The sequence below is a fragment of the Bos javanicus genome, chromosome 5, assembly GCF_032452875.1.
Source record: "Bos javanicus breed banteng chromosome 5, ARS-OSU_banteng_1.0, whole genome shotgun sequence".
NCBI lineage: Eukaryota > Metazoa > Chordata > Mammalia > Artiodactyla > Bovidae > Bos > Bos javanicus.
The window spans coordinates 104,059,052-104,078,953 of record NC_083872.1 but is presented as its reverse complement, the minus strand read 5'-3'; the positions used below and the strand labels follow the sequence as shown (position 1 = coordinate 104,078,953).

General features: G+C 57.4%; 2 protein-coding genes across 2 annotated transcripts; both read left to right on the top strand.

The window, feature by feature from the left end:
• The first annotated feature begins 1,687 nt into the window (after window positions 1–1,687).
• Window positions 1,688–5,501, top strand: GPR162 (G protein-coupled receptor 162). The gene is made up of 4 exons (XM_061418071.1): window positions 1,688–2,554; window positions 3,513–3,702; window positions 4,283–4,440; window positions 4,747–5,501. Exons 1-4 carry the CDS (start codon window positions 1,688–1,690, stop codon window positions 5,296–5,298), a joined length of 1,767 nt encoding a protein of 588 aa, XP_061274055.1. The 3' UTR covers window positions 5,299–5,501.
• Window positions 5,502–6,450: 949 nt separating this feature from the next.
• P3H3 (prolyl 3-hydroxylase 3) lies at window positions 6,451–19,896 on the top strand. Its single transcript, XM_061418070.1, has 15 exons — window positions 6,451–7,003; window positions 7,842–7,994; window positions 8,350–8,551; window positions 8,644–8,775; window positions 9,243–9,379; window positions 11,134–11,223; window positions 12,393–12,445; window positions 12,596–12,663; window positions 12,758–12,882; window positions 16,987–17,088; window positions 17,363–17,513; window positions 17,698–17,815; window positions 17,894–17,969; window positions 19,068–19,208; window positions 19,338–19,896. The coding sequence occupies exons 1-15, from the start codon at window positions 6,530–6,532 to the stop codon at window positions 19,491–19,493; spliced, it is 2,178 nt and encodes a 725-aa protein (XP_061274054.1). The 5' UTR covers window positions 6,451–6,529; the 3' UTR covers window positions 19,494–19,896.
• The last annotated feature ends 6 nt before the right edge of the window (window positions 19,897–19,902 follow it).

Genomic DNA, 19,902 nt, shown 5'->3' with positions numbered 1-19,902 from the left:
CTCTCTGAGTCCCCGCTGTTTCTTCCCGAGCCCACCCTCTGGGCCTGGGTGGGGGTGGGTGGGAAGGGGTCCAAGGCTGTCGCGGAGGGTGCGGGGGGGGGGGCTCTCCTGACCAATTCCCTCTATCTTCCTCTGGCTGGCCATTGCCATGGCAACTAGGGTGTACTGGGCTCCCAGGGAAGACAAAGGTGGGGGATGGACGAAGGACCTCTGGGGGAGGGGGCAAGGGTCTAAAAGTGTACAGGAAACAGACCTTCCACTGCTGCAGCCCATTTTTATTCGGTTTACCCCAAAGCCGCTATGCCCATCTTTCCTGCCTCCACTCTTTCCAGGGTTTCCTCTTAGTCTCCTCGCGGGGGTTCAGTAAGCTCAGAGTCAACACATCCAGAACACCTTCCTTACCATTAGAGTTAAACGGAGGCTCCGGGCAGGGGAGGAATGAGTGGGGGTCCACGGGTGGGGGGAGTCCGAACCTTATTGAACCCTTATTGAACACCGGGCTTTTCTTCTCAGCCTCCCTCCCCTCTGCTCCCTCCCTCCACCCACCCCCGCCTCTCCAGGGGTCTCTCGTTTTCTTCTATTTTCAGATACTATCACTTTGCCCCCTCTTTTTCTCTCTTCTGCTTAAACTCTCCTCCTTCTCCCTGGTTCCCCCCTTTCCATTTCTGGATGCTTCTGATGTCAGCGGTTTCCCTGCCTTTGGGTTCCCTAACCACCCCCCCTCAGTCCCTGCCTCCTTTCTCCCGTCTTCCCAGATCCCTGGTGAGTGGGAGGGTGATCGTGCAGGCTTGGGGAGATGGGGCTGAGCATCAGGACCCCTGGATCCAGGAGTCTGGAAAGCGGGGGAGAGGCCGTACACCCTATCCCAGTTTCCCATGAGCCCTCGGGAAGAAACAAGTCGTGCTTGCCACGGCCGACGTGGCTCTGGGGAGAGACTCGGGGATGTGAAGATAGCGGTTGAGTAGTATTGAGCAGAGGACAGAAAGAGGGACCTGAGGGAGGGAAAATGGCTGACGGTGGATGGGAGATGGGAAGTCAGAATACCTTCTTTCCTGGAGGTCTGGAAGGCAGGGCTCTTATCCGTGTGGAGTGTTGGAGCTCTTATCTGTGGAGGGGGTTAGGGCAGGAGAGTGTTCTGAACGACCTGTGACCCGGAGTAACCAGTCGTTTCTATAATTTCAAGAGAAGAGGGGATTCAGAGCGACTTGGAGACCAGCCCAGGCTCTGCCCCTTCCACACCTCATCTCTCCCTTGCAGTGAGTCCAGGAGGCTGAGCACCACCCCCAGGATCCTTGGGGGCATCTAGAAGACCTCAAGTGGTCAAGAACCAGAGGAAGAAGGGAGCTGGAAGTCCTGGCATGAGGACCGGGGCTCCCCAGCCAGTTTCCTAGTGGGGGAGCTATCAGCTTGTCTCCCCGTTAACGACAAGGATACTTCTGGAAGGGCCCCACCCAAAATGGAGGCTGAGGACCACCTCTGCTGACCCTCAGTCTCCTTCCCCGCCCTCCCGCCGGACCTCAGCTGGGTCAGTCATGCAATGCTGAGCAAGAGGGGTGGCCTAGGGGCGGCCCACCTCACTCTGGGGCAAGGACTGTGGGCGTCATGGGGGTGCGTGTGAGCGGGGCTCCTGGGTGAGACCCAGCCCCCACCCCCAGGAGTTCAAGGGGGGTGGGGGGACTGAGGAAGGATGGCTCGGGGCGGGGCGGGGGCAGAGGAGGCCTCCCTCCGCTCGAACGCGCTGTCCTGGCTGGCCTGCGGGCTGCTGGCGCTGCTGGCCAACGCCTGGATCATCCTTAGCATCTCAGCCAAGCAGCAGAAGCACAAGCCACTAGAGCTGCTGCTCTGCTTCCTGGCGGGCACGCACATCCTCATGGCGGCCGTGCCCCTCACCACCTTCGCTGTGGTGCAGCTGCGGCGCCAGGCCTCCTCCGACTATGACTGGAACGAGAGCATCTGCAAGGTCTTCGTGTCCACCTACTACACGCTGGCCCTGGCCACCTGCTTTACCGTGGCCTCCCTCTCCTACCACCGCATGTGGATGGTGCGTTGGCCCGTCAACTACCGCCTCAGCAACGCCAAGAAGCAGGCACTGCACGCCGTCATGGGCATCTGGATGGTCAGCTTCATCCTCTCCACCCTGCCCTCCATCGGCTGGCACAACAATGGCGAGCGCTACTACGCCCGCGGCTGCCAGTTCATTGTCTCCAAGATCGGCCTGGGCTTTGGCGTCTGCTTCAGCCTCCTGCTGCTTGGGGGCATCGTCATGGGGCTGGTCTGTGTGGCCATCACCTTCTACCAGACGCTGTGGGCCCGGCCCCGGAGGGCTCGGCAGGCCCGGAGAGCGGGGGGTGGGGGTGGGGCCAGGGGGGGTGGGCCAGGGGGCTTGGGTACCCGTCCAGCCTTCGAGGTGCCAGCCATCGTGGTGGAGGATGCCCGGGGGAAGCGGCGGTCCTCGCTGGATGGCTCTGAGTCAGCCAAGACATCTCTGCAGGTCACCAACTTGGTCAGCGCCATCGTCTTTCTCTATGACTCCCTCACAGGGGTACCCATCTTGGTGAGACTGGGGCTCCCTCAAACCCACTCTCTCTCTGATATCCAGACCCCAGCATGATCACCTGACCTCTGACTCCATCAGCCACACAAGCAGCTCCATCATTCATCTTCTCATCTACTCAGCCCCGCTGTGAGCCCCCGTCTCCATTGTCCATCTCATCTCCTAGTTCCCACTATCCCCAGCTCCATAGCGTGTTCTCCAGTGACCAGTACTCAACTCCATCACCTGTGCTCTGTCCATCACCCTGTCCTCTGGCTTCATCATCTATCTTGCAGGGCCACTATTCAGCCCCCCAGAACTATCAACCCAGCTGTTAGGCTCCTTGCTGCACCCCTGAATTCCCTCTGGATGCAATAGGGTCCTGAGCATCCTGGGTGGCAGCCCCACAGAGCTCACCCCACCCAACCCTCAGCTTTCTGCACCCCTGGGTGTATGTGCTCAGTTGCTCAATTGTGTCCTACTCTTTGCGACCCCATGGAGTGCAGCCTGCCAGGCTTCTCTGTCCATGGGATTCTCCAGCCAAGAGTACTGGAGTGGGTTGCCATGCCCTCCTCCAGGGGATCTTCCACACCCAGGGATCGAACTCATGTCTTTTACATCCCCTGCATTGGCAGGCGAGTTCTTTACCACTAGTACCACCTGGGAAGCCCTGTGCATCCCCCTTCTAGTCCTTATTCCTGAATTTCAACTTGTCTTCAAGTTTCCTACACACCTCTGCTCCTCCTCTCTAGACCCCTGGGCTTTCTCTCTGGAACACTCTCCGGATCTTCCTCCCACTCGGTTCATCCATCTTCACTCCAACTTTGCTCTGTGCTCATCCTATGTGATCTGGGCCATCCCTTCCTGACTTCCTACCTCTCCCCTCCCCCAGCTGCACTAGGATGTGGGGTCTGGGGTCGAGGAGGAGCCACTTCGGCTCTGGGCCCTCACCCGGCGCCCTTCCCCTTCCTCCTGCCAGGTGGTGAGTTTCTTTTCCCTGAAGTCGGACTCGGCTCCCCCCTGGATGGTGCTCGCTGTGCTGTGGTGCTCCATGGCACAGACGCTGCTGCTGCCGTCCTTCATCTGGTCCTGCGAGCGCTACCGCGCTGACGTGCGCACGGTGTGGGAGCAGTGCGTGGCTATCATGTCCGAGGAAGACGGCGAAGACGGTCAGAGGAGGGGCTGGGCTTTCGCTTTGCCTCGGCATCGGCTCTCTTTCCTGCCCTTTTCTACCAGCTCACCTCGGGGGTGGGGAGGGGGCTGCTCTGGAGTGCCCCCTGCTGGACAGAACCTGCGGTTTCCTCTGGATGGACTGATTCCCTCTCCCCAAGCATCTCCCCATGCCCACCCACTGATTCCTCCACTCTACTCCCCCTGGAAGCCCACACTACCCAGCTCTGCCTCCACCAGGCAGAGAGACTGAGAAACAGTCTAGAGTCCTAACACAGCCATAAAGGAAGGCTGTGGAACCAAGAGGAAGCTAAGCCTCCCTCCGGAGACTTCCCAACTTCAGGGAGAGCGCCTGGGGGTGGGTAACTATTTCAAGTAAGCATGTCTGTGTGTATGAATCACTAGAGATTCAGCACTGAACGCAACAGACACTAGCCACTCTTGCTTCTTCTTGGAGCTCACAGACTAATGGAAACAGGAGGATTCTCTGGGGAGCTTCTCAGGGAGTGGGAGCTCTTAAAGGGGGTGGGGAGGTGGGCATTCCCTGCCTCGAACCACTCTGCCCTTTTTCTCTTCTAGATGGGGGCTGTGATGACTATGCAGATGGCCGAGTGTGCAAAGTTCGCTTTGATGCCAACGGGGCCACAGGGCCAGGGGGCAGGGACCCCACCCAAGTAAAGTTGCTACCTGGACGGCACATGCTCTTTCCCCCTCTCGAGAGGGTCCACTACTTACAGGTACGGGACCCAGCAGTACATGTCCCGTTCTGGGCATCCCCTCACTACTTTTCTCCAGTCTGTTATCCCTCACACCCCTCCCTCATTGCCTAGCCCTGGCCTGCAATGCATGGACGAGGAGGTGGGAGGAGGTGGAAGGAAGGCCTGGTTAGGGTGGTTCCCCATCAGTCAGACCACTCTGAACCAGGTTGCCCCTCAGAGGATGTTTTGCAAAAGTTTAGGGAGTAGAGCCACCTTGCAGGGTCCCCACTTTGGTCCCCTCTTTGTCCCCGCAGTGCTTCAGGGTCTATTTGCTCCTTTCCCTAGGTACCTCTGTCCCGCCGTCTCTCCCACGATGAGACCAACATCTTCTCTACTCCTCGGGCACCAGGCTCCTTCCTGCACAAGTGGTCCTCCTCTGATGACATCCGGGTCCTCCCAGCCCAGAGCCGGGCCCTCGGGGGCCCCCCTGAACACCTGGGACCAAGGCAGAGGCTGGAGGACGAGGAGGATGAGGAGGAGGCTGGAGGCGGGGGGCTGGCCACCCTCCGCCAGTTCCTGGAGGGTGGGGTTCTAGGCTCAGGTGGGGGACCCCCACGGGGTCCAGGCTTCTTCCGAGAGGAGATCACCACCTTCATCGATGAGACACCTCTGCCTTCTCCAGCCGCCTCGCCGGGGCCCTCTCCTCGCCGGCCCAGGCCTCTGGGGGTCTCACCCCGCCGACTCTCCCTGGGGTCCCCTGATAGCCGAGCCATTGGACTTCCTTTGGGGCTCAGTGCCGGGCGACGCTGCTCCCTGACAGGAGGCGAAGGGAGCACAAAAGCTTGGGGAGGATCCTGGGGCCCAGGGAACCCCATCTTCCCCCAGCTGACCCTGTGAGCCCAAGTGGGCCTGCTGGACTCAGAGAAGGGGGCCTGGGTGGGGAACACCTCTTTCCATTCCTGAGCCTTCAGACTCTGGGGAGATGGGCGGGAACCGGGGCCCAGGAACGCCGGCTGGCTCCCATCCCAGTCACCAGATACCTGCCTCACCTGCCATCCTCCCTAGCAAAATGTATTAAAGTCGAAGTGTTACCATGGAAACCTGTGTGTCCAGTGTGCTGTGGTGGCAGAGGGGATGGTCAGAGGCTTCGGTGGGTGTCCCTGTCATAAAGGACAAAATAGAGCAGGGGTAGTGGACGGAGGCCCAGAAATACACCCGGAGAGAGACAAGTATGCAGACAGTCACAGAGATGGGCTTCTGGGAGCATCTTGGGCTGGGGTGGAGGGGCACGGGGATACACTTGAGTTTGCTGGTGTGAGGTGTGAAGGATCTTTGTTGAGATCTGTGAAGGTGGTTTTAGAGGTTGTCTCTCTCTTCCACGGGCTTTCCTTGTGGCTCAGAACATAAAGAATCTGCCTGCAATGCAGAAGACAGAGTTTGATCCCTGGGTCGGGAAGATACCCTGGAGAAGGAAATGGCAACCCACTCCAGTATTCTGGCCTGGAGAATCCCATGGACAGAGGAGCCTGGCGGGCCACATTGCATGCCTCAGCTCTCCTCCTTTTCCCAAATGTGTATGCGCCCACTTTCTGGGCAGGAAAACGTTTGAGCAGACTTGGTGTCAGGCCTGGAGTTTACCCTCCGCCCTGCAGCATTCTAAAGCTCTTTTTCTTCTACAAGTGTGGGTGGGTGTGCGGGAGGCTTCCACCCTCCTTTTCCTGGGCCCAGAGTGGAGGGGAGCCCAGTCCATCATAGCGATTCCCGTAGGATGGGCCCCCGAGTTTGGAGTCAGGGGTCCTAAGAGGCTCCTCAGGCCTGCTCCAGGTCCGGCTTCTGCCCTGTTCTCTCCACCGTCTGTTTCTCGCTGGACGCCACCCAGCTTGACCTAAAGCCCACGTTCTCCACGTTCTGCCGCAGCCGCGGGCGTCCTCTGACTCCAGTCTCTCTCTCACCCCGGCCTCTCCGGGCTGGGGCTCGGGCGCATCAGCTCCCGGCGGCGCTCCTCCCTTCTCCCCTCCCTCCTCCCCATCCCTCCTTCCTTTCCCCTCCCTCTTCCTTTCCCCTTTTCCTCCCTCTCGCTCTCGGCTCCCGCAGTTCCCTCCTGCAGCCGGCCGGCGGCTCTGGCACGATGCTCCGGCCCCTCCGGTGGCTGCTGCTCCTGTTGCTCCTGCCTCCCCCGGGGTCCCCCGAGCCCCCCGGCCTGGCCCCGCCGTGCCCAGGGGCGCCTCCCCAGGCCCCCGACTTGCTCTACGCAGACGGGCTGCGCGCCTACGCGGCGGGGGCCTGGGCGCCGGCGGTGGCGCTGCTGCGGGAAGCGCTGCGGAGCCGGGCGGCGCTGGGCCGCGTGCGGCGGGATTGCGGGGCGCACTGCGGGGCCGAGCCGGGGGTCTCGCTCCCCGCCGCCCCGGGGCCCGACTCCGGGCCGGGGGCCTGGGAGCCGCTGCTCCTCCGCGCGGCGCTGCGGCGCGCAGAGTGCCTGACCCAGTGCGGGGCGCGGAGGCTGGGCCCCGGGGGCGCGGCGCGGCTCCGGGTGGGGAGCGCGGTCCGGGACGCCTTCCGCCGGCGGGAGCCCTACAACTACCTGCAGAGGGCTTACTACCAGGTGCGTGGCCCGGCCCGGGCCCGGGGTCCTCCTCCAGCTTCCAGGAAGGGCCGGCGAGCAAACGCCGGGACTCGGGTGCGGCTGTGTGGTCAAGACCTCGCCTTTGGAGTCGGTCCTGGCAAACCGGGACCAGTACCTACAGAGTGGGGCACGGCCTCGGGAGGGTGGGAGCAAAGTTGGAAGTGGGTGGAAGCCTACCGAAGATGGAGGGCAGGGGCCTGGAGTTCTAGGAAGTCTTACTGAGACCTACGTGGAGTGACAGCGCCTCTTCCCAGGAATGAAGGGGGGCGGAGACAGGGGCGAGAGACGCAGCTGGAGAGAGGGAACTGGGGGGCGGTTAGCGGGTGAGCGCGAGCCTTCGCTTGGGGCAGGAGGGAGCTTTGGGAAAGAAAGAGCAGGTGGGCAAGGTTGAGGGCTCTGGTGTCCGGTCGTGGGACCCTGCCCAGCTACCGGTGTGGTAGCTGTTGCCTACTAACGCCTACGTGGCCGGGGAAGGGGGGCGCCGGTCACACACACCTCAGCTCAGGGTCCTAGAGACCTGCGGCTTTTGCTGGCGGCTAGGGTCACCCCTACATACCCACCTTGCGTGGCCATCACTTCTGCCTTGTCTCTCCAGTGAGGTCCCTCTGCCCACACCCCACCCACTCCAGTCTTTGAGACCCCCTTTCGGTGGCTACCAGACTCCTGAGAGTCCCCAATTACTGGGGGTCTGGAGGTTGGGTGGTGGGCAGCTTTCACCTACCAGTCTTCCAGAAGGCTAGGGTGGGGATGTTGGGGAGGGGCAGACTCTGACACCCCTACCCTGGGGGCTGACTCCCCCATCCCTCCCGTGCCTCAGCTGAAGAAGCTGGACTTGGCAGCAGCCGCTGCGCATACCTTCTTTGTGGCAAACCCAGCACACCTGCAGATGCGGGAGGACATGGCTAAGTACAGACGGATGTCAGGGGTTAGGCCCCAGAGCTTCCGGGACCTGGAGACGCCCCCATATTGGGTGAGACCCTCAGCTTGACCCCAGCCCACCCCCCCAGCCTTTGACTGATGGGATACATAGGCCTCGCCCGGCTGTACACTGTACTGGGCATCAAGAAATCCGGGTATGTCCTCTGTGACCCTGATGGGAGGGTCCCTCTCTGGGACCTAGTTTTCTTCCTGAGATTCGCAGTCTCATGTGCTAACATTCGGATTCTCAGGCCTTCCCTGTATTCCCCAAGGTGACCTGAGACCTGGAGTCCAGGCCCCCAGTGAGGCCAATGCCCCTCCCCTTCTTTCTGTCTCCCAATCTATCTTGGCACCCTCCACCCCCGCCCCCAGGATCTTGGGTGACTGACCTCTCCCCTCCCCAACAGGCAGCCTTTGACACCGGCCTGGAACATCTTGGGCGCCAGGAGGCAGGCCTGGCACTGCCCTGGCTGGAGGAGGCCCTGCAGGAGAGCCTGGCCCAGGTGGAGAGCTGCCGGGCTGGCTGTGAGGGGCCGGAGGAACAGGAGAGGGAGGCAGAGGAGGAGGAGGGGACCGGGAGCCAGGGGGGCCTGTATGAGGCCATCGCAGGTAAGGGGCTGGAGTGTGGGGGGCAGGGATCACGGTGTGGTGGGGCGGGGGGAGGTATATCACTAGCTGAATCCCCCTTGTGTCCCCCACAGGGCACTGGACCCGTGTCCTGCAATGCCGGCAGCGCTGTGTGGGGGATGTGGCCACGCGTCCTGGTCGCAGCCTCCCTGTTCCGGACTTCCTTCCCACCCAGCTGAGGCGGCTGCACGAGGCCCACGCTCAGGGTCAGTGGGGGGGAAGGGTGAGCCCCAGGTGGGTGGACTGGGGCTGGGACCCGGAGAATGAAGGCCTGTCTCTGATGGTACCCGGAGGTCCACCTCTCCATCCTTCCATCTATCTCTGCATCTGAGTAGGTCGGGACTCCCTGGGGACCATAACCTCGGAGGACTCTGGCTCTCCATTGTGGGAAGCTTGGGAGCTGGGTCACAGGGCTCCTTCTGTCCTCGCTGCTTCTCACTTTCCTTTCTTCTCTCCTCTCTTCCTCCCCTCTGAACTCTGCCCATACAGCCCAGGTATGTTCCAGGAAGCTTTGGAAAGAAGCAATGGATGAGCCTGTCTGCCGGGTGGGATGGGTCACTGGGAGACCACCTTTTTCTGCTCTGCCTCTGTCCCCTGGCTCTTGGCCCTGCCCAGGGATGACTGGGGTGCTTGGTCTCTGGGCTGCACCCCCAAGCTGTTGCTCTGTCCCCAGTGGGGAATCTGTCCCAGGCTATGGAGAATGTCCTGAGCTTCCTGCTCTTCTACCCAGAGGATGAGGCTGCCAAGACAGCTCTGGACCGGTACCAGGCCCAGCTGGGGGAGCCAAGACCTGGCCTCGGGCCCAGAGAGGTACCCCCTACTCACTTACCCTGTTGATGTGTGCTAAGTTGCTCAGTCATGTCTGACTCTTTGGGACCCCATGGACTGTAGCCCACCAGGCTCCTCTGTCCATGGGATTTCCAGGGCAATAACACTGGAGTAGGTGGCCATTCCCTTCTCCAGCTCACCCTGTGAGGTCGTCCTAAATCAGACAAATACAGTGGAAAAGTCACCTGGACCCACCCCCCCATTCTGGCCAAAGGCGACCCAAAGTCCAGCATCTGGCCTTGTCTCCATTCCCTGCTCCCCAATTCAGGCTATCTTTCTTTTTTTCTTAACTTATTTCAGCTGTACTTGGTCTCATGTGGCCCACAGGCTCATCTCCTTGGCACATTGGTTTTCTCCAGTTGGTGCACGCCTTCTCTTGTTGCAGTGTGTAGGCTTAGTTGCCCTGTGGCTTGGGGGATCTTAGTTCCCTGACCAGGGATCGAACCCATGTCCTCTGCATTGGAAGGTGGTTTCTTTTTTTAGCAGAAACATTACTGACAATGGTTCACATAGTCAAAGTGAAGTGAAAGTGAATCACTTAATTGTGTCCCACTCTTTGCGACCCCACTGACTGTACAGTCCATGGAATTCTCCAGGCCAGAATACTGGAGTGGTAGCCTTTCCCTTATCCAGGGGATCTTCTTAACCCAGGGATCGAAACCAGGTCTCCTGCATTGCAGGTGGATTCTTTACCAACTGAGCTATCAGGGAAGCCTTCCCGTATAGTCAAAGTTATGGTTTTTCCAGTAGTCATGTATGGTTTTGGAAGTTGGACCATGAACAAAGCTGAACACCGAAGAATTGATGCTTTCGTACTGTGATGCTGGAGAATACTCCTGAGAGTCCCTTGGACTGCAAGGAGATCCAACCAGTCGATCCTAAAAGAAGTTAGTCCTGGATAGTCATTGGAAGGACTGATGCTGAAGCTGAAGCTCCAATACCTTGGCCACCTGATTCAAAGAACTGACTCACTGGAAAAGACCCTGATGCTGGGAAGGATTGAAGGCAGGAGGAGAAGGGGATGACAGAGGACAAGATGGTTAGATGGCATCACTGACTCAGTGGACATAAGTCTGAGCAGGGTCTGGGGGTTGGTGACGGACAAGGAAGCCTGGCGGGCTGCAGTCCATGGCATCACAAAAGAGTTGGACATGACTGAGCAACTGAACTGAACTGGGTTGTTTGTTTGTTTATTTATTTATTTTGGCTGTGCTGATTGCTGCATGGGCTTTGGATGGAACCTGTGTCTCCTCATTGGCAGGCAGATTTTTTGTTGTTGTTGTTAAGATTTTTTTTTTTTAATGTGGACAGTTTTTTTTTTTTTTAAGCCTTTATTGAATTTGTTACAGTCTTGTTTCTATTTTATGATTTTTGCATTTTGGCTGCAAGGCATGTGAGATCTGAGTTTCCCAACTAGGAACTGAATCCTCACTCCCTGTATCAGAAGGCAAAGTCTTAACTACTGGACCACCAGGGAAGTCCCCTGGCTCTACTTCTGAGTCCAAGCCAGCCTTCTTCCCTTAAACTCACCCCTGCTTGCCCCAACCTGTGCACAAGTGGGCACGTGTGTGTACACACACACACACACAACCCCCAGTCTGAGCTCGGAGACCCTAACTGCCAAGGGAGGAGGGTTGGACAGAGCGGCAGGACCAGGGTTGGGGAGCCTGTGGGCTGCCCTGCTCTCTTCCAGCCTTAACTCTCCCCGTCCCGCTGTCCACTCCTGCTGTCCCCAGGACATCCAGCGCTTCGTCCTTCGATCCCTGGGGGAGAAGAGACAGCTGTACTATGCCGTGGAGCACCTGGGGGCCAGCTTCAAGGATCCCGTGAGTGACCCCGCTTCTCCCCCTGGCCGCCCTCAGGAGGGGGACAGCAGCAGTGCCCTACGGGAGGTGCCACGTCCCTCCTCAACAGCACATCTCATTTCTCCACAACCCCATGAGGCTTGGAGAGGACTCTGTGCCCCAGGGTCACAGGCAGCTTTGGGATCACACAGGCCTAGGTGTTGGTCTCTCTGCCGCAGACAAGCTCTGGACCTTCGCTCGCTCGGCCTCAACTTCCCTGTAAAATGGGAGCACCATACTTACAGCTCTGTTGAAGCCGTGTCACTTGCTACGAAGTACAGGAAAGTCTGCTGCTGGTTTTCGTACTCTTCTTTCTGTGGTAGTTTTGAGGGGAAACTGAAAGGCAGAGATTATTCTCCCTAGTGCTCCAGCGTCAGGCAGGCTCCCCCAGCCTTCTTGCTATCTTGCTGTTTTTGAAGCCGGTATTTCCTAACTGGGAGAAAAGGGGCTGTCCCTACTCTGCCCGGTAGGTGTCGCTAGCATCCCTGAGTCATGGCCATCAGAGATGTTTGCAGACATCGCCCTGTCCCCTAACGGACAAGTCTGGGCACCGTCGCTTAAATCCCAATCCTGTCTTTATGGGCTGTGTGACCTTGGGCATGTTACTTTATGTCTTTGTGTCTCAGAGCCCTCAACTGCAAAATGGGCACATTAATACAACCTGTTTGATAAGACTATTGTAAACTTTAAATGATAAACTCCACATCTGTATAGAAAGCTCTTCCCTGGTGGCTCAGATGGTAAAGCATTTGCCTGCAACGCAAGAGACTCGGGTTCCATCTCTGGGTGGGGAAGATCCCCTGAAGAAGGGAGTGGCAACCCACTCCAGTATTCTTGCCTGGAGAATCCCATGGACAGAGGAATCTGGCAGGCTACAGTCCATGGGGTCGCAGAGTCGGACATGACTGAGCGACTAACACACATATAAAGCTCTTAAAAAAGCACCTGGCAAACAGTGCTTTGTAAGTTGTTGTTATTATTATTGCGGTGTTTGGCCCAGTGCCCATGGCTCCTGACAATGAGTCCAGGGCTTCCCCATCTCCACCTTCCCCTCTGGAAGCAGGAGGACTTGAGTATGGTAGCCCATGGTCTACCATCAAGGACTCAGAGGTGGACTTGGCAGGTGATGGTTCTTTTCCTGACCATCCCAGGACCCCTGGACCCCAGCTGCCTTCATCCCTGAGGCCCTCAGAGAAAAGCTCAGGTAGGAGGTGCCTTGTGGTAGGAGGGGCGTGGCCTGGGTGGGAGGGGCGTGGCCTGGGTGGAAGGTAAGGGGAGGAGTCCTGGGAGGCGGGGTCTGAGAAGATGGGTCTGGACTGGCCTGTGTTCACTGAGCATGTTTCTCACCCCTGAGAGAGGATCAGGAGAAGAGGCCGTGGGACGATGAGCCTCCACAACCGAAGCCCCTGACTCACTGGAAGGGTGAGTTCCTGGGACAGCAGGAGGTAGGAGCCTGGAAGGGGCTGGGTCTGCCCTCGGGGGACCATCAACCCCCTGCCCTGTCCCTCCCCCGCAGATGTCCTCCTCATGGAGGGAGTAACCCTGACCCAGGACGCGAGGCAGCTGAACGGGTCGGAGCGAGCCGTGCTGGACGGGCTGCTCACCCCGGCCGAGTGTGGGGTGCTGCTGCAGCTGGCCAAGGTGAGAGGACCTGTAAGGAGGTGGCACAGTGCTACTGGAGGAGCCTCAGGCACAGCTGCCTGCCCCCTTGCTCTTGGCCTGTCCCCCCCTCGCCACCCTCCCCACTCCCCTGCCCTCTCAGACCCTCCAGTGGGGACTGCTGAGGTTCTCTCCCTCCAGAGGACAAGTTCCTTTCCCTCTCAACTTAACGAACATGGGGCTTCCCCAATGACAGCTCAGCCGGTAAAGAATCCACCTGCAATGCAGAAGACACAGGAGGTGCAGGGTCAATCCCTGGAAAAAGCCCCTGGAGGAGGAAGTGGCACCCCACTCCAGTATTCTTGCGTGGAGAATCCCATGGACAGAGAAGCCTGGTGGATTACAGTCCAAAGGGTAGCAAAGAGTTGGACATGACTGAGCGACTAAGCTGACATGGCATAGCTGTCATGGGCTGGACATTTTACAGAAGTTTGCTAGAAACTGATAGGAAGAACAAAACAAAAACTGTAAATGCATCAAAAAGGGTGGGTGTGCAGGTGAAGATGCCTTTGTTGGCTGAGAGCTTAGTTATTGGCTCTGCACACACACAGGCTGCTTCTCCATCATCACGTCTCTCCTAGATGGGGCTAAATGATCTGTATTCACCAGGTTGAGTCTGCCAATATATGAAACTTCAGTCTCACTCTGGGTTTGTTCCTCTCTGAGTCCCTGGTGTGTACTGGAAGTACCCAGGTTCCAGGGAGAGGCAGATAAACACAGACTGTACATTTGGGAACTCAGTGTACAGAGAAGGCATCAGGCATGGAGACATAATCACAGCAGGTGGTGAGTTTGATAAAAGATGTACTCATCCAATTAGAAGCACCAAGATGAAAGTCACAGAAGAATTCCTGGAAGGGGTGGCATTTGAGCTTCATCTTAAGCATGAGTTAACCAGACAGCATGAGTTGCCAACATCCGTTGGATCATAGAAAAAGCAAGAGAATTCCAGAAAAACATCTACTTCTGCTTTGTTGGTTATGCTAAAGCCTTTGACTGTGGAGAAACAACAGCACACTGTGGAAAATTCTTAAAGAGATGAGAACACCAGACCACCTCACCTGCCTCCTGAGAAACCTGTATGCAGGTCCAGAAGCAAAATTTAGAACCAGACGTGGAACAATGGACTGGTTCAAAACTGGGAAAGGAGTACATCAAGGGTGTATATTGTCACCCTGCTTATTTAACTTCTTTGCAGAGTGCATCATGTGAAATGGCGGGATGGATGAAGCACAAGCCAGAATCAAGATTGTCGAGAGAAATATCAATAACCTCAGATATGCCAGTGACACAACCCTTATGGCAAAAAGCAAAGAGTAACTAAAGAGCCTCTTATGGGGACTTCCCTGGTGGTCCAATGGCTAAGACTTCGTGCTCCCAGTGCAGGGGGACCGGGTTCTATCCCTGCTGCAAGTAAGAGTTCATGTGCGGCAATGAAAGATCCTGAGTGTTGCAACTAAGACCCGGCTCAGTAAAATAAATAAGTAAATAAAATATTAAAAAAATAAAGAGCCCCTTATGATGATGAAAGAGTAGAGTGAAAAAGCTGGCTTAAAACTCAACATTCAGAAAATGAAGATCACGGCATCTGGTCCCATCACCTCATGGCAAATAGATGGGGAAACAATGGAAACAGTGACAGACTTTATTTTCTTGGGCTCCCAAATCACTGCAGATGGTGACTGCAGCCATGAAATTAAAAGATGCTCCTTGGAGGAAAAGCTATGACAAACCTAGGTGGCATATTAAAAAAGCAGAGACATTACTTTGCCAGCAAAGGTCGGTCTAGTCAAAGCTATGGTTTTTGCAGTAGTCATGTATGGATGTGAGAGTTGGACCATAAAGAAGGCTGAGCACTGAAGTATTGATGCTTTTGAACTGTGGTGCTGGAGAAGACTCCTGAGAGTCCCTTGGACTTCAAGGTGAAAGAGTAGAGTGAAAGTGTAGAGTTGATCCAACCAGTCAATCCTAAAAGAAGTTAGTCCTGGATATTCATTGGAAGGACTGTTGCTGAAGCTAAAGCTCCAATACTTTGGCCACCTGATCCAAAGAACTGACTCACTGGAAAAGACCCTGATGCTGGGAAAGATTGAAGGCAGGAGGAGAAGGGAACAACAGAGGACAAGATGGTTGGATGGCATCACCGACTCAATGAACATGACTTTGAGCAAACTCTGGGAGATAGTGAAGGACAGGGAAGCCTGGCGTGCTGCAGTCCATGGGGCTGCAAAGAGTCAGACTGGACTGAGCGACTGAACAACAGCAACAACAACCAGATAGAGAAGGGAGGAAAATCAGGCTGCCGGGAAGAAAAATGAGGGGGCGGGGTTTGGGAACTGGAGTGGAGCACAGGAGTTCAGAGCATGGGCATGCCCAGCAGGAATTACCTGTGAGGTCTTGGGCCATGTATTTCAACATCTGTGAGCCTCGTTTCCTCCTCTACAAAACAGGGCTAAACACAGTGGTTTTGTTGTAGGGCTGTTATGAGGATTAAATGAGTCAGTACATGGTAAAGCTCTTGGAAGAATGTGCAAATACTCAGTATGAGCTGTTGCTATTATCATCAGGCTGTGTATTATCCAGGGGCAGGAATGGGGAGGAGGCGCGGGTTGAGAGATGGGTGAGGACCTCTGTACCCTGCCAAGGAGTTTGGGCTCTCTTTGTAGATGGTGGACAGTTTACTGAAGGATTTAAGGAGGTGTGGATTGTTGTCTTCTGCAGAACTCCAAAGTGCAGGGTCTGGAGACTTCGTCCTATAGGACCGGGAGCGCCCTCTAGTGGCAGCACAGAGAATGCAATGGAACAGGGAAGTGAGGAGGAGCTTAGGGGTGACAGCCCTAGGATAGGTCTCATTTCAAGGCAGTGAAGACGAGGACAGATGAGAAATATTTAGAAACTCAAAGAAAGAGAATTTAAGGACTAAATCAATGTGTGTATGTGGGGGTGCTCAGTCTTGTCCAACCTTTTGGGACCCCATGGAGCCACCAGGCTCCTTTGTCCATGGGGTTGTCCAGGCAAGAATACTGGAGTGGGTTGCCATTTCCTCCTCCAGGGGATCTTCCTGACCCAGGGACTGAACCTACATCTCTTATGTCTCCTGCATTGGCAGGCGAGTTCTTTATCACTAGCGCCTCAGAGGAAATCTATGTGAGTGATGAAGAATGAACTCAAGGGGAACTCCCCAGTATCAGCTATCCCCTAACCTCTGCCAGGGCGCTTGCAAGGTTGTAACTCTGCTTTAATTTTCCATGTGATACATCACTGTCTGAATTGACTTGGTTTGTTTATCTCAAAATATGAAGCCCATAGTAGCAGGGACTTTTCATGTTCACAGTTGAGTCCCCAGTGCCCAGAACAGTGCCTGGCACATGGGGCTCAATGCCTACTGAATGGATGGATGAATGAATGAAAGCTTGAAATGAAAGCTCTGAGAGGCTTAAATGGCCTCTCAGAGATGAGGCTTATGTATGGGGTAACTAGACAGTGGTACTTTGAGCTTCAAAAAGCAGACTGAATAGAAAAAAGAAAGAAAAAGCAGACTGAAGAGGTGTCAGTAAAGGGTGATGAGAGTTGTGGAGGCAGCTGGGGAATTTGGAGTCAGCATCAAGGGTTCCCACATTCTCCAAGAGTGTGTCAGGTGAGAAGGGATGGGAGAGAGATGTGTTGGCTGGTGCCATGTCCCCACTTCAGGTCCGCGAAGACCCGGCCCAACTGTCAAACCTCTGGCCAGGGTCTTGCTCCAGAAAGACTCCTCTGTTCTCAGCCCGTCAGAACGAGCGTTTGAGCCCTTCCTGCCCCTTTCCCTGCTGTCCTGACCTCCCGGAGGCCCTTCCCCACTGTAGGAAGCCCTCCAGAGTCCTATGCACAGTCCCCTTGGCCAGTGGGGTTCCAGATGTTTACCAGGAGTGACCACTCAGACATGGAATTAGTCATTCTCTGGAAGGGGCAGCAGCTCAGAGAACCGCAGGAGCTTCCAGCCTCTTCCAGGGACTGGCTGGTTGGAGGGAGGGCTGTGTAGCCCTGTGAGGTGGGCGGTAGCCCAGGTCTGGGCAGGGTGACCCCACAGCCAACTCCCTCTCTGCTTAGGATGCAGCTGAGGCTGGAGCCAGGTCTGGCTATCGGGGTCGCCGCTCCCCACACACCCCCCACGAACGCTTTGAGGGGCTCACGGTGCTCAAGGCCGCACAGGTAGGAGGAGACACGGAACTGGAGAAGAGGGCTGGTCTCTCTGCCTGTGGAGGGCTCTTCTGGGACTCAGAGTTCTTGGCCCAGGACTGATGGAGGGGGCTCCCCACTGAGGGACCCAGGTTGCTGTCACAGAGACAATGGAAAGAGTGGTCTGGGCTGGGTTGATGGGCAGCTGCAAGCCCCAAACCGTGGGTGGAGTGCAGTGGAGGTGGGGTAGGGGCTGGGACCAGCCTTGCCACATCTCCCCTTCCCCACCCTTTATTCTCTGCCGCAGCTGGCCCGGGCTGGGGCGGTGGGCAGTCAGGGTGCCCAGCTGCTCCTGGAGGTGAGCGAGCGGGTGCGGAGCCTAACCCAGGCCTACTTCTCCCCGGACCGGCCCCTGCATCTCTCCTTCACCCACCTGGTGTGCCGGAGCGCCATAGAAGGTAACCGCCAGGGCCCCCCACCTCAGGGCCCCTCAGGGCCCTGCACACCCTCAGTACCCCTGCTGTGTGGGTTTCCATCTTCACTGCAGGAGGACTGACTCCCCTGCCCAGCGGGGGCTCAGCTGTGACCCTGGATCTGTAGGGTGGGTGTGGGTGGGCGCCCACCAGGCCCTTGGCTTCCCAGGGGAGCAGGCGCAGCGCATGGACCTGAGCCACCCGGTGCATGCCGACAACTGTGTCCTGGATCCTGACACCGGGGAGTGCTGGCGGGAGCCCCCAGCCTACACCTACCGAGACTACAGGTGGGCGGCCCTCCAGGGGTTGGGCAGGGTGCCTGGCTGGGGTCTCACTGCCTGCCTCCTGTCTTCCTCTCTCCCCAGTGGACTCCTCTACCTCAACGATGACTTCCAGGGTGGGGACCTGTTCTTCACGGAGCCCAACGCCCTCACAGTCACGGTAACTGATGGGAAGCGGGGCAGGGGCAGGGCCGGGCGGGGAGGGGAGCAGGGAGCCCAGCCATAGGCTGGGGATTCAAAACAGAGGGTGCCCAGAGGCAAATGCTGGGAAACGGCAGGGGCCACCTTTGTTGTTGTTGTTTAGTCGCCAAGTTGTGTCCGACTCTTTGTGACGCCATGGACTGCAGCAGGCCAGGCTTCCCTGTCCTTCACTATCTCCCGGAGTTTGCTTAAACTTATGTTCATTGAGTCAACCCTCTCCTTTCCGGCTTCTGCAGCATCTCCCCACTCTTGTCTGTTCAGGGGCTCTCCTAGCCCCTCCCAGGAGACCTCCAAGGGGCCCCTCCAGGCCCTGCCTTCAGTGATCACCTCACTTCCTATAGGAGGGCAGGTGAGGGACTTCCCTGGTTGGTCCTGTGGCTGAGACTCTGTGCCCCCAATGCAGGAGGCCCTGCTTCGATCCCTGGTCGGGGAACTAGATTCTGCATGCTGCAACTGAAAAATCCCGTGTGTTGTAACTAAAACCCGGTACAGCCAAATAAATAAATAATAAATAACTAAATAAATAATAAAAAAACTCAAAAATAAATAAATAAAGGAGGGCGGCTGAAGCACAGGACTCTAAGCCTCTACTCCAGGTAGAAGCTCAGGTCTAGGACCAGCAGAAGGACCGGAGCAGTGATTTTTCATTGTGCATTGCTCTGCCTTATCCGTTTAGCTTCTTCTCTGCTCACCACCACCAGCTCCCCATCATCCAATCCCTCTCTGGGGTGGAAAATGTCCCCAAGACCCTGATGCCCAGAACCCAGAGTCTGGTTGGGCAGAGGGTAGGCAGGAGAAGCAGGGCACAGGGGCAGACAGAGTCCCTTCTCCTTTTGCCTCCAACTCCTCCAGCCTCCAGTCTGGCATTCAGTGCTCCCAAGTGGAGGCCTGGTTGCCACTTGCCCCAAGATAGTCCCTGAACTACGGAGGGGACGCAGTGGGCAAGAAAGCTTCCACTGTCTGAGCCCCAACCCCGTCCTGCTCCAGGGAGTCAGGGTCAAGGTCTCTGAAGACCTCTCCCTGGAGCTGAATCTGCCATCCACCCCCCCAACCCCAGGCACAGGTTCGTCCTCGCTGCGGCCGCCTCGTGGCCTTCAGCTCAGGCGTGGAGAATCCCCACGGTGTGTGGGCCGTGACACGCGGGCGGCGCTGTGCCCTGGCACTGTGGCACACCTGGGCCCCTGAGCACAGGGAGCAGGTGAGCAGGCGGTGGGGCTTGGCACCCTGGCGGGCGAGGGGCGGGGCTGAGATAACCCAGGGAGAGTCCTGGGAGAGGGCGGATGCTGGTGGGGGGAAATCAGCCTCGACCCTCCTCCTCACTCTCCAGGAGTGGATGGAAGCCAAAGAGCTGCTGCGGGGGCCAGAGAAGGATGAAGGAGAAGATGTGGCCAGCAGGGACCCGGGCCCAGAACCCCCCAGCCGCAGGCTTCCGCGGCTCCAGGACAAGGCTGGGAAGCCGCCTCGCATTCGAGAGGAGTTGTGAGGGGGCTGGCCCAGATCCTTGGGGATATGGCCACTTGACTTGTGGAGGGTCTGCCTTAATGCCGGGGACCTTTGGGAAGCCCCCGTGTGACCACCGCAGTACAGCGAGCCCTCCATCCCTGTACCCTGCCATCTTGGGGATCACCAGGGCCGTGCAACCCTGAACTCAGAGGACCCTTTACAGACTTAGCCTGGGGACTGGCCTGGGGACTGGCCTGGGCCCAGCCAGGATGGACCTCCAGGCCTAGGACAGACAGAAGATGGGCAAGGCCGAAGTGGAAAGAACTGGCAGGGGGTAGGGCCCGAGCGGGTGCTGTAAATGAGGAAGATGAGAGAGAGGGTCGCCCCCGCCTGCCTTCCTCAGCCTGTCAATAAAGATCCTGACCATCCCTCTGCTGGGGCCAGTCAAG

What these genes read in the sequence shown, in the direction of transcription:
- P3H3 (XM_061418070.1), top strand. Translation starts at nt 6,530, where the DNA reads ATGCTCCGGCCCCTCCGGTGGCTGCTGCTCCTGTTGCTCCTGCCTCCC. An exon ending in GCACGAGGCCCACGCTCAGG is followed by an intron (nt 8,776 to 9,242) that starts GTCAGTGGGGGG and finishes CTCTGTCCCCAG; the next exon opens with TGGGGAATCTGTCCCAGGCT. An exon ending in CCAACGCCCTCACAGTCACG is followed by an intron (nt 17,970 to 19,067) that starts GTAACTGATGGG and finishes CCCCAACCCCAG; the next exon opens with GCACAGGTTCGTCCTCGCTG.
- GPR162 (XM_061418071.1), top strand. Translation starts at nt 1,688, where the DNA reads ATGGCTCGGGGCGGGGCGGGGGCAGAGGAGGCCTCCCTCCGCTCGAAC. An exon ending in CGAGGAAGACGGCGAAGACG is followed by an intron (nt 3,703 to 4,282) that starts GTCAGAGGAGGG and finishes TTTCTCTTCTAG; the next exon opens with ATGGGGGCTGTGATGACTAT. An exon ending in AGAGGGTCCACTACTTACAG is followed by an intron (nt 4,441 to 4,746) that starts GTACGGGACCCA and finishes TCCTTTCCCTAG; the next exon opens with GTACCTCTGTCCCGCCGTCT.